This window comes from Aethalodelphis obliquidens, unplaced genomic scaffold (genome assembly GCF_003676395.1).
Source record: "Aethalodelphis obliquidens isolate GAN/ISIS:26980383/991018 unplaced genomic scaffold, ASM367639v1 scaffold3, whole genome shotgun sequence".
NCBI lineage: Eukaryota > Metazoa > Chordata > Mammalia > Artiodactyla > Delphinidae > Aethalodelphis > Aethalodelphis obliquidens.
Genome location: NW_020837947.1, coordinates 81,513,062 through 81,532,313, shown reverse-complemented (window position 1 = coordinate 81,532,313; position 19,252 = coordinate 81,513,062). Strand labels below are relative to the sequence as shown.

Genomic DNA, 19,252 nt, shown 5'->3' with positions numbered 1-19,252 from the left:
CAAATAAGGAACTTTCTGGACAGCTAGGTATCTTACCCTGTCACCTTTCATTCCAGGAAGTCCAGGGGGGCCAGGCAAGCCGGGGAAGCCAGGTCTGCCGAGAGAACCCTGAAAGACAAACACAGAGTCCCCAGAACCACTGCTACTGCAACACTGAAAGCACATAAGCCAGACACAACCTTGGGTGTGTGGACTCCTGTCTAGAATAAATGTGCTCTGTTGGTTTAACTCTGCTTCTCGAATTTGTCACTCTCCCAACTCCCAGGAGAAGAGAGCCAGTCCCCCCCAACCCCGGACTCCATCCCACCTCTGAGGTCCCCAGTTCCAGGGCTAGCACCCCTTCCCAACAGTGGGCTCTTTGAGCTGAGTCCCCGCCTCGCTGGCTGTGTAAACAAGCACGGCTGGAGAAGTAAAAGGGTGGCATTCACGCACTTGCTCTCCAAGTCCAAGAACAACCAGGAGCCAAATGTAGCACTTTGTATCTCTCCCAGTTTTCAAATAAATGCTACAAGCCACACTGATTAAAATACCCTTTAAGGGTCTCCTAGATTTAATTCGAAATTCCTCATTTACATTTTCACACATTCACATAGGAATAGAAATCAAGTACGGATGATGCAATTACCCTTTGTAAATTATTTTTCTCTCCTTGCTTCTTTTAAAAAACGTATTGTGCTTTGTATGAAGCAAATAAACTGCGGGACCAGAACTATTACTTACCAGTTTACCTGGTAGTCCAGGGGGTCCTACTGGTCCTTCTTCACCTCTACTGCCCTAGAAACACACAAACATGATGGTCAACCAGACAGTCTGCCGAAATGCAAATGTTTAATCACTATTTCAATGAAGTAACATGCTACCTAGGTTTTTGTTTAAATATAAAGGTCACCAAAGTATTCTCCCCATCTTCAACTGAAGGCAGAGACCTTTATATTAAATGCCTGCAGCCTCGTCAGTGTTCATCCTGAGTTCTAACAGTCCTAACGCTGTTCGTTGTGAATACAGACTGTTCGACGGACATGATACCTGATACATCTACAAGAAATGGCAATTAGGAATTTTCAGCATCTACTTCACCATCCAAATTAGATTATGGTGACTTGCGTACATGCTTTATCCTCTCATTTAGACTACATGTTCTTGAGGTATAGGTATAGTAAAATTTTGAATTCCACATAAATGTGTAAAACACAGAGTAAATTTCAGGTCTACAGTACATTTTAAAGCAGCATCTGGCAAGTGATCTTGAACCTCGAAAGAGTGAAAAAGACACAGGACAGAGATGTTCGCCTTCAAATTACTACTGTAACTTCAAAAAGACATAAATAGTAGAAATGTATAAAGTTTCTGAAAAAGTCTTCGTTCTACTCATTCTAAACATGTCTTAAAAGATTACATAGACTTTAGAAAGTACAATTTATAATGTAGATACACCAAAAGCAACACTCTCGTTTCATTTTGTGAGCCAGTATCAATTTATTTGAAACGGGAAGCCCTTTGAGAAAAGGAAACACCACGAACTCTTCAATTTCTTTCTCTGAGAACTTCATACACTTTAATGCAGTCTGACAAAAGCTTGTTTCATTTCTAACTCAAGTTCCACTAAGCTGATCACTGAGGTTGCTGGATAAATAATCACATTTCCTGGATGGTGTACACAAAATGAAGGCAGTCTTTTGAGTTTGTTTTTCTTTCAAATGACATGACAACTTCATATTAATGTTTAATATTTATAAGTGCTTCTGATAAGATTATCCTGATCTGACCCATATGTTATTCATTCATCTATAAAAAGAACAAAATGTCAAGGTCTATAAACCTTCTGCATTTTCAGTTGCTCTAGAGGACTGAGAATTGTATACCAAATTACAAGTCTCTAGCTACAATTTCACATGACTTACAGGTGATTTAAACAAAATACTCGTAAATGCTTTTCAAAAACTTTTATATAAATGTTCTGTCTAATGCATGAGTTTGAATAATACATTGGTACGTAACGCTTGTGAGCAGCTTGGAAGACAGAAGCAGTGCCCCATGTGGACGGATGTTAGAAGGATATGTTGATAAATCAGGTGAAAACCAGCCCTTACGAGAGATTCTTCTATGTGTCTCTACACATAAAGATGGGGTTTCACTCCATTAATACGACCCAGTACTTCCAAGTTCAAGATAGATTTTCTTCAGTACATCTGCTCTGCTGGCATTTTCAAATTATTTCTGAACTGCATCCTGATTGAGATCCTAAATGTCATTGAGCTAAAATGACTTTAATTCACAGAACGATTAACAGTCATTGGTGGGAAACATAATTAATCGTGTCAGAAAGCGAAAGCAAAGTTCTCGACACAACCTCAAGTATTCATGTCTAAATAAATGAACCATTATGCCATCTTATCCAAAACAAAGATGATTAATATACTCTTTTCCTCTTCCACAAACCAAAAGGCTAAATGAAAATAAAGGACTCTATAACCTTTCATTTACTTTTGGAGAGATTAATTATCTTTTCAGTCAAAGACAAAGATTTTCTCTGCTGGAATCTTATTTTCTCTGTCTTTCATGAGCTCTCATTATTCAGTTCAGAAGTCTTTTCCAAGCCCCGGCAGCCCTTGGTAATACCTACGAACGGCTCAGAACCCAGTGTACGCAGCCTGCTCTGCTGACCTATAGCCATGACAGGGCAACACATGTAGGACCAGGGGAGGGATGGGTGAAATTACGGGCATTCACTTTTCTGTCCCTGCACAAATAGACAGCGTGTGGGTCCTCATTTTCATTTCACGTCTAGCTTATAAACCCTTGGCTATTCTGAACTTAGATATTTCTATAGAAATCATCCCACTGTGCGAAAAGGTAATGTTTATTTTCACAAGGACCAAACAGCTACCAAACAGCTACCAAAAAAAAAAAAGAAAGGGCAAGATTTTCTCATGGCCATTCTTATGATTTCTATGTGTTCTAAAAACATGCATATTCTTCCTCTGAGTTCTTTCATTTCACCTGTAACTAAGATGAACATGAGAAATTGAGATATAAATAGTAATCTCTAAAAAAACCACAGGTTAAACTAAATACATCCTGCAGGGAGCAATTCACCCTAACCTGGCCAGATAAAAAGGCAACATCCTACCACTGAAAATGCGAAGACCATAAGAAAATGCTCTATTTTCCTCTTGGGTGCTCTGTGCCACCATATTTATCTCCAACATGTTAAGACACATCTTCCAATTCGTCTCTATCTAAGAAGCCAATCAAGACTTAAAGAAAACAAAAGATGCAGACCCTCTACCAAGGATTCCGAACCCTGGCTGCGCATCAGAATCCCCTGAGGAGGTTTTAGAAATATATTTCAGTGGTGTCTTCACCACCCCACCTCCCCTCTCCCCTCCGCATTCCACCCCTCTCCCCCAGGTCCTGATTCTGTAGGTCTGGGGTAAGACCCAGGAAATTACTGGGGCTTGTGTTCTGTTCATTTGTCTTCACCAGCTTGACTTAGATTCTTGTTAAATGCTCACTGCGAAAGCTCCATAAATACTAAAATTTGCTAAATGTGTTTTGTGCCGTTAGAATTTGCCAGGCTAACTTCAAATAAAAACATGCAGCGGGGCTTCCCTGGTGGCGCAGTGGTTGAGAGTCCGCCTGCCGATGCAGGGGACGCGGGTTCGTGCCCCGGTCTGGGAAGATCCCACATGCCGCGGAGCGGCTGGGCCCGTGAGCCATGGCCACTGAAACTGCGCGTCCGGAGCCTGTGCTCCGCAACAGGAGAGGCCACAACAGTGAGAGGCCCGCGTACCGCCAAAAAAAAAAAAAAAAAAAAAAAAAAAAAACATGCAGCAGAACCTTGACGTTGGAGGCATCAGAGGGTGGAGATGGGGACCTGGACACTAAGCCCCAAGGCCAGGTCTGAAGTTTGGCTCCGCCAGGCACCAGCTGACTCCAGGCAGGCAACCCAACCCCTGTGTGCCTCGTCTCCTCATCTGTAAAATGGGCTTTGGGGAGGATTGAATAGATACATGAAGTACTTAGAACAACGTCCAGCTCACAGTAAGCACTGCAGACGTGCTAGTTATTATGTTTATCCAAGGAATAAAGACATCAGTCAAAATGATGGTTTTCAATCAAATGTTCCATTAAATGTTCTTTTCACTTCAAATCTTCCAAATTTCTTTAAAAGCATGAGTTATGCTTGGAAAAAACAAGTCTTTAGTCCTCATTTCTTGAGTTTCTGTCAGATCACTAAGAAGGCGCCTTTTTTATAAAGAAATCCTAGCAGCTATTTTGTAAAACTCATTTTAATAAATCCAAATACTTCAATATGGAAGTCTCCCTTTCAAAATGGAACTATTAGACTTCTAAAATACCACCGAAAAATGCATTTTATCATACTTGGGTTGTCATAATTATTTTACCAAAAAAATGGACTTTACTCCACTGTGCTCTAGATTGTGGTGGTTGTTGTATTTGCCTGATAACCCCAAGTGCTAACTAGCTGAAGAACAAACATCATCCTTAGTACCTTGCCAGTTTCAGAACTGGGAAATTATAAATCACTCTACTCAGTCTGTAGTATACACTAAATTCCTCTTTCTGGCAAAAAGGATGTTCAACCCAGAAGATGAGTTATGATTGCTAAAGATTGTTGCTTTTACAAACCCATTTTCATATTAACATTGGCAGATCATATTAGTCCTACTACAGGGATGATTTTTAGGCTTGCCACAGAAATATTTTTTAAGATTCATTCAATTTTACAACATTGTGTACTTTGTATTTCTCTCCAGTGTAGGTTTAAATATCCCCTCACACAGAAGCAGATGACAATCTGTTTACACTATAACCATCACAGCTGCTTCACGAAGTGTTGACTGGGAGAATATTCCAGAGTCTGATGGGGTAGGAAGATAGCTTAGGTCACTCAACTGCACAGCATGTGGGACCTCTGTGCTGAAGCTGCTGGTGATGGGGTCAGGTTAGAAGGCTTCAAGAGAGAGGAGACAGGCTTCCACATCCCACGAGTGTATAGTCTTCAGAAAACTTGGGGTAGATCGGTGTGGCACTCACCCCAGTCAAACTCACGAGAGCAGAGCAAACACCACCCACTCAACAAAAGCCCTGGCAAGTTCTGGGAAGCCTGGAAGAGGAAGCCGGACCGGAGCGACTACACGGTAGGACCAAATCAGAGGCCCCAGCCACCTGCTGGCTCTAAACCAGGAGTCACCCAGACGCAGGTGTAAACACAGGGGAATGTGACAGAGAAAGCCGGATGCACAAGCCAAGTGGTAAAGATACGTGCTCATACGTAATCCCTAGAGATGCCAAAACTCCAGTATTTTTTGCCGTGGCGTTGGCGAAAGTTGACGGAACAATGGTGAGGAAAGGGGAGAATTTAATTTCAAAGACAGACTACAGTTAACCTTGATTCTTCCACAGGACACATTAGAAATAGGTTTCATTCCTTCTACTCAGCTTCTCAATTTAAGATTTGCAGGAAGAACTGATCAAACTTGTGGGGAATAGGTGACAATGTGTGAATTTACCAAGAAAATGAATTTAATGATGGAAAATGAAAGAACAAATGTATCTTTCAGTAAGTACATTTGGTGTAAAAACTCTGATCCAGAACTATAATATTTATAACCACACGTGATACTCTTCTGAAAAATTTATAGTAGGTGAAAAGTCAATTATGAACAGAGGCAGCATAGCAAGATTTACTGTACCTCCCATCCAATGCATTTCAAGGAATATTTATTGAGCATGACCTTACGGCAGGCCCCGAGGAAAGAGATGTAGGGAACACAAATGTGGATCAGACATGTTCCTGACTTCCTGCAGTTTCCACACCACAGGGCAAAAAGGGACCAAGGGTTACAGGTTCAGAATAAGGAGACATCACTTCTATCTGGGGGGTAGGGCGTCATCAGAGATGGTTCCATGGCAGAATTAACACTTCAATTGTATCTAGGAGGGCACATGGGATATCCAGTCAGAGAAATAGAGGAAAAAGCCATCTCAGCTGCAGGGCATCACAAAGAAAACAGGCAGTCTGAGAAGTGCAGAGAGTGTTTGGGAATTAGCATGAAGTCTAGCTTGGCTGGAACACAGGCTCTTAGCAAGGCAGAAATGGGAAGTAAAACTAGGGGACAAACAGTTTAGGATTTCAGGCTTTCCTTTATTGTCAGTGGAAATCCACTGAAGATTTTTAAATGAAGACGAGAAATGATGCTGGATGCTGTACTTTGCAAAGACCAGTATGGAGGCACGTGCAGACTTGGAGTCCTACCGTTCCCCAGGCATTTACGTTTGTCACCAGGACTGCGGGAACACTGCTGGAGTTCTAGATGCAGGACACCCTGCGGTGTGCAAGAGTCCTGGAGAACGGAGAGCTATCCCAGCCAGAGTACCAAGAGCACCCTGCTGCGAGCCGCAGCAGAAGGAAAGATGGGAGCAGGGAGGCAAATCAGGAAATGACTGCAACCATCAAGCAGCAGTGAACCACCTGAGCCAGGGGGTGGACGTGGGCTTAGAAAGAAGAGTCAGACAGGAGGCTTTAGAGAGGACGTGGTAGGATGAGCAGGTCCACCTGGGGCAGGAACGTGATAGAGAAGAGACACCAAGGCTTTGAGCCTCGGTGACGGCAACAGTGGGAAGAACGCGGACGCTTACAGAAACTAACAAGCAAAACCGGAATCAGGCCCCAAACCCTGCGCAGGCATAACTTCCTCGGATCCGCCGCCCTCCCGTGAGCGAAGTCAACACCGCCTCCACCGCACGCCATCGCTTCCGAAGGCCGGCCTCGCGTCCTGAGCTGGGGATGGGCCGAGCCCACTGCACCCGTACGGCTTGTGCTCTGTGCCTGGTCCTGCCATGAGCAGGGGGACCTACAACTGTACTGCTTTCTGCTCTATAACGTGAGTACGAGATGAAATAGGCAATTTTCTCAAAGCTCCAGCGCCCTTCCTCCACACCGATCAGTCTTTCTGTTGCTTCAGAAATAGGATCCAGCTATGACCTCACTGCTCTGACAGTCAGTCGAGGGAAAGTATTGGACACCGCCTGGTACAGGTCAGCTGACGGACAGCGGTGAGAGGTGGGAAAACTCCACACTCCACTCTCATATCGCGAGACACTTGGGATATTTCACTTTTCCGAAGCGTGAAAATCCTCACTCAACATACTCAAGAGACGCTCTTTAAAAAGTAACAATGGGAGACTTCCGGGAAGATGGCAGAAGAGTAAGACGCGGAGATCACCTTCCTCTCCACAGATACACCAGAAATACATCTACGCGTGGAACAACTCCTACAGAACACCTACTGAACGCTGGCAGAAGACCTCAGACCTCCCAAAAGGCAAGGAACCCCCCACGTACCTGGTTAGGGCAAAAGAAAAAACTAAACAGAGACAAAAGGATAGGGACGGGTCCTGCACCAGCGGGAGAGAGCTGTGAAGGAGGAAAAGTGTCCACACACTAGGAAGCCCCTTCGCGGGTGGAGACTTCGGGAGGCGGAGTGGGGGAGCTTGGGAGCCGCGGAGGAGAGCACAGCAACAGGGGTGCGGAGGGCAAAGCGGACAGATTCCAGCGCAGAGGATCGGGCCGACCGGCACTCACCAGCCGAGAGGCTTGTCTGCTCGCCCGCCGGGGCGGGCGGGACTGGGAGCTGAGGCTCCGGCTTTTGTCGGAGCGCCGGGAGAGGACTGAGGTTGGCGGCGTGAACACAGCCTGCAGGGCGTTGGTGAGCCGCGGCTGGCCGGGAGAGAGTCCGGGGAGGGGTCTGGACCTGCCGAAGAGGCAAGAGACTTTTACGTCCCTCTTTGTTTCCTGGTGCACGAGGAGAGGGGATTAAGAACGCTGCTTGAGAGAGCTCCAGGGACGGGCGCGAGCCGCGGCTAAGAGTGCGGAGCCCAGAGACGGACATGGGACGCTAAGGCCGCTGCTGCCGCCGCCAGGAGGCCTGTGTGCGAACACAGGTCACTAGCCACACGCCCTTCTGGGGAGCCTGTGCAGCCCGCCACTGCCAGGGTCCCGGGATCCAGGGACGGCTCCCCGGGAGAGCGCACGGCGCGCCTCAGGCTGCAGCATCACGCCGGCCTCTGCCGCTGCAGGCCCGCCCCGCACTCCGTGACCCTCCCTACCCCCCGGCCTGGGTGAGCCAGAGCCTCCGAATCAGCGGCTCCTTTAACCTCGTCCTCTCTGAGCAAAGAACAGACGCCCTCCGGCGACCTACACGCACAGGCGGGGCCAAATCCAAAGCTGAGCCCCTGGGAACTGTCAGAACAAAGAAGAGAAAGGGAAATCTCTCCCAGCAGCCTCAGAAGCAGCGGATTAAAGCTCCACAATCAACTTGATATACCCTGCATCTGTGGAATACCTGAATAGACAACGAATCATCCCAAATTAAGGAGCCCTGTGGATGAAAGGCTCTTGGTGCTGCAGCCAGGACTCAGTGCTGTGCCTCTGAGGTGGGAGAGCCAACTTCAGGACACTGGTCCACAAGAGGCCTCCCAGCTGCACATAATATCAAACAGCAAAAATCTCCGAGAGATCTCCATCTCAACGCCAGCACCCAGCTTCACTCAACGACCAGCAAGCTACAGTGCTGGACATCCTATGCCAAACAACTAGCAAGACAGGAACACAACCCCACCCATTAGCAGAGAGGCTGCCCAAAATCATAGTAAGTCTACAGACACCCCAAAACACACCACCAGACGTGGACCTGCCCACCAGAAAGACAAGATCCAGCCTCATACACCAGAACACAGGCACTAGTACCCTCCACCAGGAAGCCTACACAACCCACTGAACCAACCTTAGCCACTGGGGACAGACACAAAAAACAACAGGAACTACGAACCTTCAGCCTGCAAAAAAGGAGACCCCAAACACAGTAAGATAAGCAAAATGAAAAGACAGAAAAACACACAGCAGATGAAGGAGCAAGATAAAAACCCACCAGACCTAACAAATGAAGAGGAAATAGGCAGTCTACCTGAAAAAGAATTCAGAATAATGATAGTAAGGTTGATCCGAAATCTTGGAGATAGAATGGACAATAGAATGGACAAATTGCAAGAATCAGTTAACAAGGACCTAGAAGAAATAAAGATGAAGCAAGCAACGATGAACAACACAATAAATGAAATTAAAAGTACTCTAGATGGGATCAATAGCAGAATAACTGAGGCAGAAGAACGGATAAGTGACCTGGAAGATAAAATAGTGGAAATAACTACTGCAGAGCAGAATAAAGAAAAAAGAATGAAAAGAACTGAGGACAGTCTCAGAGACCTCTGGGACAACATTAAACGCACCAACATTCGAATTATAGGGGTTCCAGAAGAAGAAGAGAAAAAGAAAGGGACTGAGAAAATATTTGAAGAGATTATAGTTGAAAACTTCCCTAATATGGGAAAAGAAATCATTAATCAAGTCCAGGAAGCACAGAGAGTCCCATACAGGATAAATCCAAGGAGAAATACGCCAAGACACATATTAATCAAATTGTCAAAAATTAAATACAAAGAAAACATATTAAAAGCAGCAAGGGAAAAACAACAAATAACACACAAGGGAATCCCCATAAGGTTAACAGCTGATCTTTCAGCAGAAACTCTGCAAGCCAGAAGGGAGTGGCAGGACATATTGAAAGTGTTGAAGGAGAAAAACCTGCAACCAAGATTACTCTACCCAGCAAGGATCTCATTCAGATTTGATGGAGAAATTAAAACCTTTACAGACAAGCAAAAGCTGAGAGAGTTCAGCACCACCAAACCAGCTCTACAACAACTGCTAAAGGAACTTCTCTAGGCAAGAAACACAAAAGAAGGAAAGGACCTACAATAACGAACCCAAAACAATTAAGAAAATGGGAATAGGAACACACATATCGATAATTACCTTAAATGTAAATGGACTAAATGCTCCCACCAAAAGACACAGATTGGCTGAATGGATACAAAAACAAGACCCATATATTTGCTGTCTACAAGAGACCCACTTCAGACCTAGAGACACATACAGACTGAAAGTAAGGGGATGGAAAAAGGTATTTCATGCAAATGGAAATCAAAAGAAAGCTGGAGTAGCAATTCTCATATCAGACAAAATAGACTTTAAAACAAAGACTATTAGAAGAGACAAAGAAGGACACTACATAATGATCAAGGGATCGATCCAAGAGGAAGATATAACAATTGTAAATATTTATGCACCCAACATAGGTGCACCTCAATACATAAGGCAAATACAACCATAAAAGGGGAAATCGACAGTAACACATTCATAGTAGGGGACTTTAACACCCCACTTTCACCAATGGACAGATCATCCAAAATGAAAATAAATAAGGAAACACAAGCTTTAAATGATACATTAAACGAGATGGAGTTAATTGATATTTATAGGACATTCCATCCAAAAACAACAGAATACACATTTTTCTCAAGTGCTCATGGAACATTCTCCAGGATAGATCATATCTTGGGTCACAAATCAAGCCTTGGTAAATTTAAGAAAATTGAAATTGTATCAAGTATCTTTTCTGACCACAACGCCATGAGACTAGATATCAATTACAGGAAAAGATCTGTAAAAAATACAAACACATGGAGGCTAAACAATACACTACTTAATAATGAAGTGATCACTGAAGAAATCAAAGAGGAAATCAAAAAATACCTAGAAACAAATGACAATGGAGACACAACGACCCAAAACCTGTGGGATGCAGCAAAAGCAGTTCTAAGGGGGAAGTTTATAGCAATACAAGCCCACCTTAAGAAGCAGGAAACATCTCGAATAAACAACCTAACCTTGCACCTCAAGCAATTAGAGAAAGAAGAACAAAAAAACCCCAAAGCTAGCAGAAGGAAAGAAATCATAAAAATCAGATCAGAAATAAATGAAAAAGAAATGAAGGAAACAATAGCAAAGATCAATAAAACTAAAAGCTGGTTCTTTGAGAAGATAAACAAAATAGATAAACCACTAGCCAGACTCATCAAGAAAAAAAGGGAGAAGACTCAAATCAATAGAATTAGAAATGAAAAAGGAGAGGTAACAACTGACACTGCAGAAATAAAAGAGATCATGAGAGATTACTACAAGCAACTCTATGCCAATAAAATGGACAATCTGGAAGAAATGGACAAATTCTTAGAAATGCACAACCTGCCAAGACTGAATCAGGAAGAAATAGAAAATATGAACAGACCAATCACAAGCACTGAAATTGAAACTGTGATTAAAAATCTTCCAACAAAGAAAAGCCCAGGACCAGATGGCTTCACAGGCGAATTCTATCAAACATTTAGAGAAGAGCTAACACCTATCCTTCTCAAACTCTTCCAAAATATAGCAGAGGGAGGAACACTCCCAAACTCCTTCTACGAGGCCACCATCACCTTGATACCAAAACCAGACAAGGATGTCACAAAGAAAGAAAACTACAGGCCAATATCACTGATGAACATAGATGCAAAAATCCTCAACAAAATACTAGCAAATAGAATCCAACAGCACATTAAAAGGATCATACACCATGATCAAGCGGGGTTTATTCCATGAATGCAAGGATTCTTCAATATATGCAAATCTATCAATGTGATAAACCATATTAACAAACTGAAGGAGAAAAACCATATGATCATCTCAATAGATGCAGAGAAAGCTTTTGACAAAATTCAACACCCATTTATGATAAAAACCCTGCAGAAAGTAGGCATAGAGGGAACTTTCCTCAACATAATAAAGGCCATATATGACAAGCCCACAGCAAACATCATCCTCAATGGCGAAAAACTGAAAGCATTTCCACTAAGATCAGGAACAAGACAAGGTTGCCCACTCTCACCACTCTTATTCAACATAGTTTTGGAAGTTTTAGCCACAGCAATCAGAGAAGAAAAGGAAATAAAAGGAATCCAAATCGGAAAAGAAGAAGTAAAGCTGTCACTGTTTGCAGATGACATGATCCTATACATAGAGAACCCTAAAGATGCTACCAGAAAACTACTAGAGCTAATCAATGAATTTGGTAAAGTGGCAGGATACAAAATTAATGCACAGAAATCTCTGGCATTCCTATATACTAATGATGAAAAATCTGAAAGTGAAATCAAGAAAACACTCCCATTTACCATTGCAACAAAAAGAATAAAATATCTAGGAATAAACCTACCTAAGGAGACAAAAGATCTGTATGCAGAAAATTATAAGACACTGATGAAAGAAATTAAAGATGATACAAATAGATGGAGAGATATACCATGTTCTTGGATTGGAAGAATCAACATTGTGAAAATGACTCTACTACCGAAAGCAATCTATAGATTCAATGCAATCCCTATCAAACTACCACTGGCATTTTTCACAGAACTAGAACAAAAAATTTTGCAATTTGTATGGAAACACAAAAGACCCCGAATAGCCAAAGCAATCTTGAGAACGAAAGAAGGAACTGGAGGAATCAGGCTCCCAGACTTCAGACTATACTACAAAGCTACAGTTATCAAAACGGTATGGTACTGGCACAAAAACAGAAAGATAGATCAATGGAACAGGATAGAAAGCCCAGAGATAAACCCACGCACATATGGTCACCTTATCTTTGACAAAGGAGGCAGAAATGTACCGTGGAGAAAGGACAGCCTATTCAATAAGTGGTGCTGGGAAAACTGGACAGCTACATGTAAAAGTATGAAGTTAGATCACTCCCTAACACCATACACAAAAATAAGCTCAAAATGGATTAAAGACCTAAATGTAAGGCCAGAAACTATCAAACTCTTAGAGGAAAACATAGGCAGAACACTCTATGACATAAATCACAGCAAGATTCTTTCTGACCCACCTCCTAGAGTAATGGAAATAAAAACAAGAGTAAACAAATGGGACCTAATGAAACTTAAAAGCTTTTGCGCAGCAAAGGAAACCATAAAGAAGACCAAAAGACAACCCTCAGAATGGGAGAAAATATTTGCAAATGAAGCAACTGACAAAGGATTGATCTCCAAAATTTATAAGCAGCTCATGCAGCTTAATAACAAACAAACAAACAACCCAATCCAAAAATGGGCAGAAGACCTAAATAGACATTTCTCCAAAGAAGATATACAGAGTGCCAACAAACACATGAGAGAATGCTCAACATCACTAATCATGAGAGAAATGCAAATCAAAACTACAATGAGATATCATCTCACACCAGTCAGAATGGCTATCATCAAAAAATCTAGAAACAATAAATGCTGGAGAGGGTGTGGAGAAAAGGGAACCCTCTGACACTGTTGGTGGGAATGTAAATTGATACAGCCACTGTGGAGAACAGTATGGAGGTTCCTTAAAAAGCTACAAATAGAACTACCATATGACCCAGCAATCCCACTACTGGGCATATACCCTGAGAAAACCATAATTCAAAAAGAGTCATGTACCAAAATGTTCATTGCAGCTCTATTTACAATAGCCCAGAGATGGAAACAACCTAAGTGTCCATCATCGGATGAATGGATAAAGAAGATGTGGCACATATATACAATGGAATATTACTCAGCCATAAAAAGAGACGAAATTGAGCTATTTTTGATGAGGTGGATAGACCTAGAGTCTGTCATACAGAGTGAAGTAAGTCAGAAAGAGAGAGACAAATACCGTATGCTAACACATATATATGGAATTTAAAAAAAAAAAAAAAAAGTCATGAAAAACCTAGGGGTGAAACAGGAATAAAGACACAGACTTACTAGAGAATGGACTTGAGGCTATGGGGAGGGGGAAGTGTAAACGGTGACAAAGCGATAAAGAGGCATGGACATATATACACTACCAAACGTAAGGTAGATAGCTAGTGGGAAGCAGCCGCATAGCACAGGGAGATCAGCTCGGTGCTTTGTGACCGCCTGGAGGGGTGGGATAGGGAGGGTGGGAGGGAGGGAGACGCAAGCGGGAAGAGATATGGGAACATATGTATATATATAACTGATTCATTTTGTTGTGAAGCTGAAACTAACATACCATTGTAAAGCAATTATACTCCAATAAAGATGTTAAAAAAAAAAAAAAAAAGTAACAATGATATTTGGGAACGTTTCTGTGTTCTCACTTGGAGTTCTTTGTGTTACCCGGCAGGCTTTGAAGATAAGAACTTAAAATCAAGACCAGGGAGAATTTTTTTAAAGTTAAGTTTGAGTGCATCATGTTTCATTTCCAAATCAGTTTCTCTCTAAGGGTTAAAGTGTATCTAGTGAGAAAATATACATAGCTATATTTGCTGCAAAATAGACACATTTATAAATTCACACTAAAAGAAGTCTGGCAGGTTCTCAAAAGATTAAAATAGAGTTATCACACGATCCCCTCGTAGGTATGTACTCAAGTGAAATGAAACAAGTCAACACAAAAACTTGTAGAAAAACGTCCACAGCAGCATTAATCATAATGGCCAAAAAGTGGAAACAGCCCCCACGCCCATCGATGCATGAATGGATGAATAAAACGTGGTACATCCATACAATTGAATACTATTTGGCAATAAAAAGGAATGAAGTACTGATACATGGTACAGCATAGAAGAACCTTGAAACATTATGCTAAGTGAGAGAAGCCAATCATTAAAAACCCCACATACTGCATGATTCCATTTATATGAAATTTCCAGAATGGGCAAATCTATAGAAAGTGGATGAGTGGTTTCCTAGGTTTGAGAGGACTGGGTGGGTGGGTGGGTGGGTGGGGGCAGGGAAATGTTGAATTGCAAGTGGATCTAGAGTTTCTTTTTGAGGTGATGAAAATGTTTTAAAGTGGACTGTGGTGACAATTGCACAATTCTGCAAATGCACTAAAACTCAGTGGATTGTATATTTTAAATGGGTGAATTATACAGTATGTGAATTATACCTCAATAAGGTTGTTTTTTTTAATCACACTAAAATATTTCCTACATCATGGGATGAGAGCAGAAAGGGTCAGCATGTTTTTTTTTTTAAATACTTCATTTTTGTTTCTACTTTCTAGGGGACAAAAAGCATATTGTATATCTAAGTAGCATTCCTGTTCCATTGTTTACCTGGATTATCACATGTTAAAACGTCAGAAGGCATTCCTGGATGAGTTAATGGATGAATGAATAAAGGAAGGAAGGAAGGGGGGAGGGAGGGAGGGAGAGGCGGGAAGGAAGACCCAGCAAAGCCTGGGGAAGGCACTTTGGGAGGGGTCCACAGAAAAGGAATACTCACAGGGAGGCCCCGAGGTCCTCGGGGTCCCACCTCTCCTGGTGGCCCCTGGCGGCCCTGTTATAAGGAAGGCAGGTAAAGAAAAAGTTAAACTCCCTAATCCTTTGCTTAGTGATTACAACAGGTTACAAGGTATGAAAAGGTAACCTATGGCAACTTACCGGTTTGCCTGAATTCCCCAGTTGACCGGGCTTCCCTGGAGCACCTGTGTTACCCTGAAGGTAAAATACAATATTTAGAGTAATTCAGGCAGTAAATAAGCATAATGATCAACCTGTCTTACCCAGGCTGGGTATTTCTTACACTTAAATAGCGTCACTTTCCTGATTTTACATTGAGATGTAAACTCTCTTTCTTGGTGGGTACATCCACGTTCTTCAGATTTAGGTTAGGATACTGTTTCGTCACTTCCAGAGGCATAATATAGATTTCAAAAATGTTTAAAAGCGAAGGTCAGATGTCCAGAAATGAAGGTCTTTAGACAGACAAGAATAAGAGAGGAGTTTTCTTTCTTTACAATATGAATTGTATATGTCTTTCTTCATCGTTTCCACCTCTAATACAGTTCTTGGAGCCTTTTTATTGATACCTGACATGGACACCATTAAAATTGTAAAAGGTCATGCCAACATGAGGAAATAAGGGGTGCGCCAGGAAGCTCCAGGGAAGGCAGGTGTCTGGGACCCCACCCCACCATCAGTGGCTCATGGTCTGCTTACTAGGGCACATCTCTGCGCAAGACTCCATGAGCCACTACGATCGGAGGCCTGGAGCTGTGTAATCTAACAGTAATCAATTTCTACGTTATTCACAGTTTATCTGTTTTATTTAAAGTAACGCTATATTTTATCCCTTTAACTTTTTCTTTCAACTATTGTTCTTAAGTGCTAGGATATAAGCACTTAGAACTGATCATTATGTGAACAAAATGCTTAGTATCTTTTAGCTTAAGATAAATCATCTTAATAATATGCACTGACATTTTCTATGGCTTAATATCGTCCTCATAGTAAATCGTAAAGAGCAATCAAACTGTCTCTGTTTTACACTGGCAGAGGATGACTCTTTCAAGAAGGTAGTCTGATCAGCAACTCTTTGTCAAAGTACTATTTCTGCAACTGGGAAAGAGATTAGCTTCTGAAGCCTTAAGGCCTTTTTGATTTCTCCTTAAGGTCAAACATAAAATAAAAGGCAGGTTGGAAATATATAAAATGATAAATAAAATATATTAGTAAAAGAATAAAGAAATAGAGAAAAATATTAATTACAAAGTTTGCATCTTTTACCTTTTCACCGGCAACACCCTTTGCGCCAGGAATTCCAGGTATACCCTGAAAGCATGCACAGAGAACTTAGGTTTAATCACCTCCTCTGAGAATCCGTGAGATGCCAAGCCCACTGCGTACTGCCGAGGGGCTGGGGGCGTCGTGACAACCTCAAAGCTTTAGAGGGAGATTCTTCCTAGTTCCCCAGTTTGAACAGTTATAGACCTACCCACAGTGGAGAAGGCAACTTTACTGTAACTGGTTTGTTATGTCTGAATACCCTTAGAGCAAATTCTAGCTCTAAACTAAAGTTACTTCTCAAGGATGAACTTCCAAATTAGAATCCTATTTTCAGATCAACAGGAGCTCTTCCTGGCATGATTTCATGTGTGGGATACGAAGCAAAGACCTATCAAAAACTCTAAGCCTTAAGTAGAAAAAGAGAATGGCAGGAGATTGCTGGGTCTGAGGTTTGGTGCCACTGGGAGGCCTGATTTCTCTGATTATTTTCAGGTGTCAGATATCATAATAAACCGAGGGCAGCCCTCATCATTGCCAAGTATCCCTTTTAACTTGAAATACTTGCCTCCAAAGGGCCAAGGATACACGTGGTATAACCCACGTGAACTTCCAGCCACATTAATGCAGGAAAACACCAATTTGAATAATTCAAAATAGCACACGATCAAACAATGAAATCTTATTATCTCACATCGTTCCCTGAACATCCTCTCAACCTCTTATGGCTCAACCCTGGTACAAGAGCTTCAGAACTGGTTAAAAGTAGGAGGAAGTATAAAGCCTGGACCACAGCTCAGGGTTAGTGAAACGATATAAGGAAGGTTTAGTGAACTCTAGAGAGAGGAGGGATGCAAAATATAAAGTTAAAGCTCCGGGTGGTTACCAGAGAAATAACTAGTTATTCAGAGAAAAAGTACAGGAATGTCAATGTAAAACTGTAAAGATATAAAATGAAAGCATCATTTCTTCTCCAGAACTTATCAAATTACATACAAAACATGTTTCTCCCCCAAGTGCATATCTTCAAAATATGTACATAAACCAATCAACATTTAAATACTCAAATACTTACAGGTAACCCCTGCAACCCTGCTTCCCCAGGAGGTCCAGGTTTCCCTAGTTCACCCTGAAAAAAATTTTTGTTGAATCTGTATGAATTGCTGTCCTTCTTTTAAGAAAAGGAAAGACCAAGACCTTCTAAGTAAAAGGAGTATCCGCACAGCTGACCTTACTTGCACTTTTATAGCATGACCCAGTTCGGGGCGGGGAGATGGGATAGGACTTAGGACAGAAATGCAATCAAAATACATAATTTCCTTCTGCCTACTTTCATCAATGGGGCAATTTTACTGACTTTCTGAAACCAAGCAAACAAACATTCTATTCTAATAATTTTTTTTTTATTGAAGTGTGGTTGATTTAGAATGTGGTGTTAATTTCTGCTGTACAGAAAAGTGACTCAGCTATACACACAGATACCTTCTTTTCATTATTCTTTTCCATTATGGTTTATCTCAGGACACTGGATATAGTTCCTTGTGCTGTACAGTAGGACCTTGTTGTTTATCCATCCTATATATAATAGTTTGCATTTGCTGATCCCAACCTCCCAGTCTGTCCCTCCCCAGACTCCTCCCCCTTGGCAACCACAAGTCTGTTCTCTATGTCTGTGAGTCTGTTTTGTGTTTTGCAGATAGGTTCATCTGTGCCATGTTTCAGATTCCACTTGTAATTGACATCATATGGTATTTGTCTTTCTCTTTCTGACTTCTAATAAGTATCTTGAACTGACACTTGATTAAAAAATTAGAAGGAGGAAAAAAGCCAAAACCAGCTCCATAAAAGTCCCAGTGACGTAGTAATGGAAACCCTGTGCTTGGCTGGCCCCCGGGCAGGGACGACTCCACCACCTTTAGACTAAACCACACAGCTACCTTTGTTCCCGGCATTCCAGGTATCCCGTCCCGGCCGTCCACACCTGGCAAGCCCTAAAGACGCACAAAGAAACACAGTGTCTCTTAGAAACACATTCTTCTTCCCTTCATCACTTTCTAAAGTTTTATTAAAATAAGCACTTTGAAAAATGGGCTTGATGACTACAGCTCACGTACCGTGTCGCCCTTGGGCCCAGGGAGACCAGGAATTCCTCGAGAACCTTGAGCCCCCTGCAGGGTAGAAGGGAGAAGACAGACAAGACACAATCAATTACCACGTGTACTTAGGTCACATCAAAGAGACCAGCACAACCTGCATGCTCGCGGTGATGGACGCGAATTCGAACTCACTCTGTCTCCCTTGGGACCTGTTTCTCCTAGAGGTCCTCGCCGCCCTTGATCACCCTGTATGAAAATAAAATTGCGTTTAAGTAAACAAAAGTAACTTTTTGATAGACTTTCAAAATTATAAAACACCATCTACGTTACCTTACTATTGCCCTTTCATCCCAATGGCTTTGCTCTATCATGGATGCCTCAAGAAATCTTTTTATAAAAATTATATGGTCCTCAAAATTGATATTACCATAAAGATAATTGAGACGTACATGTCTATTGATTTCATTGTAAAGGCATAATGCTCTGTGCTCTTTGGATGAATAAGTCTAATAAAATTAAGGTCCGCACTGCAGGTAACCTTGACATCCGTAACTATATCTACACATCCTCTAGCCTCATTGACTATCGTGGTGGGTTGAGGTTTGGATGAGTTGCCAACCTTTTCTCCATATTACTTAC

At 42.1% G+C, this 19,252-nt stretch overlaps 1 protein-coding gene across 1 annotated transcript in view; it reads right to left on the bottom strand.

Annotated features, from left to right (window-relative positions):
- Window positions 1–19,252, bottom strand: part of COL9A1 (collagen type IX alpha 1 chain) — a 90,225-nt gene that overhangs the window by 22,888 nt on the left and 48,085 nt on the right. Inside the window, exons 22-30 of the mRNA XM_027093211.1 lie at window positions 18,806–18,859; window positions 18,632–18,685; window positions 18,455–18,508; window positions 17,593–17,646; window positions 16,521–16,565; window positions 15,396–15,449; window positions 15,238–15,291; window positions 721–774; window positions 37–108 (exon numbers count right to left, since the gene is read on the bottom strand). Coding sequence (XP_026949012.1) covers window positions 37–108; window positions 721–774; window positions 15,238–15,291; window positions 15,396–15,449; window positions 16,521–16,565; window positions 17,593–17,646; window positions 18,455–18,508; window positions 18,632–18,685; window positions 18,806–18,859 — 495 coding nt within the window. The remainder of the gene's footprint in view (window positions 1–36; window positions 109–720; window positions 775–15,237; window positions 15,292–15,395; window positions 15,450–16,520; window positions 16,566–17,592; window positions 17,647–18,454; window positions 18,509–18,631; window positions 18,686–18,805; window positions 18,860–19,252) is intronic.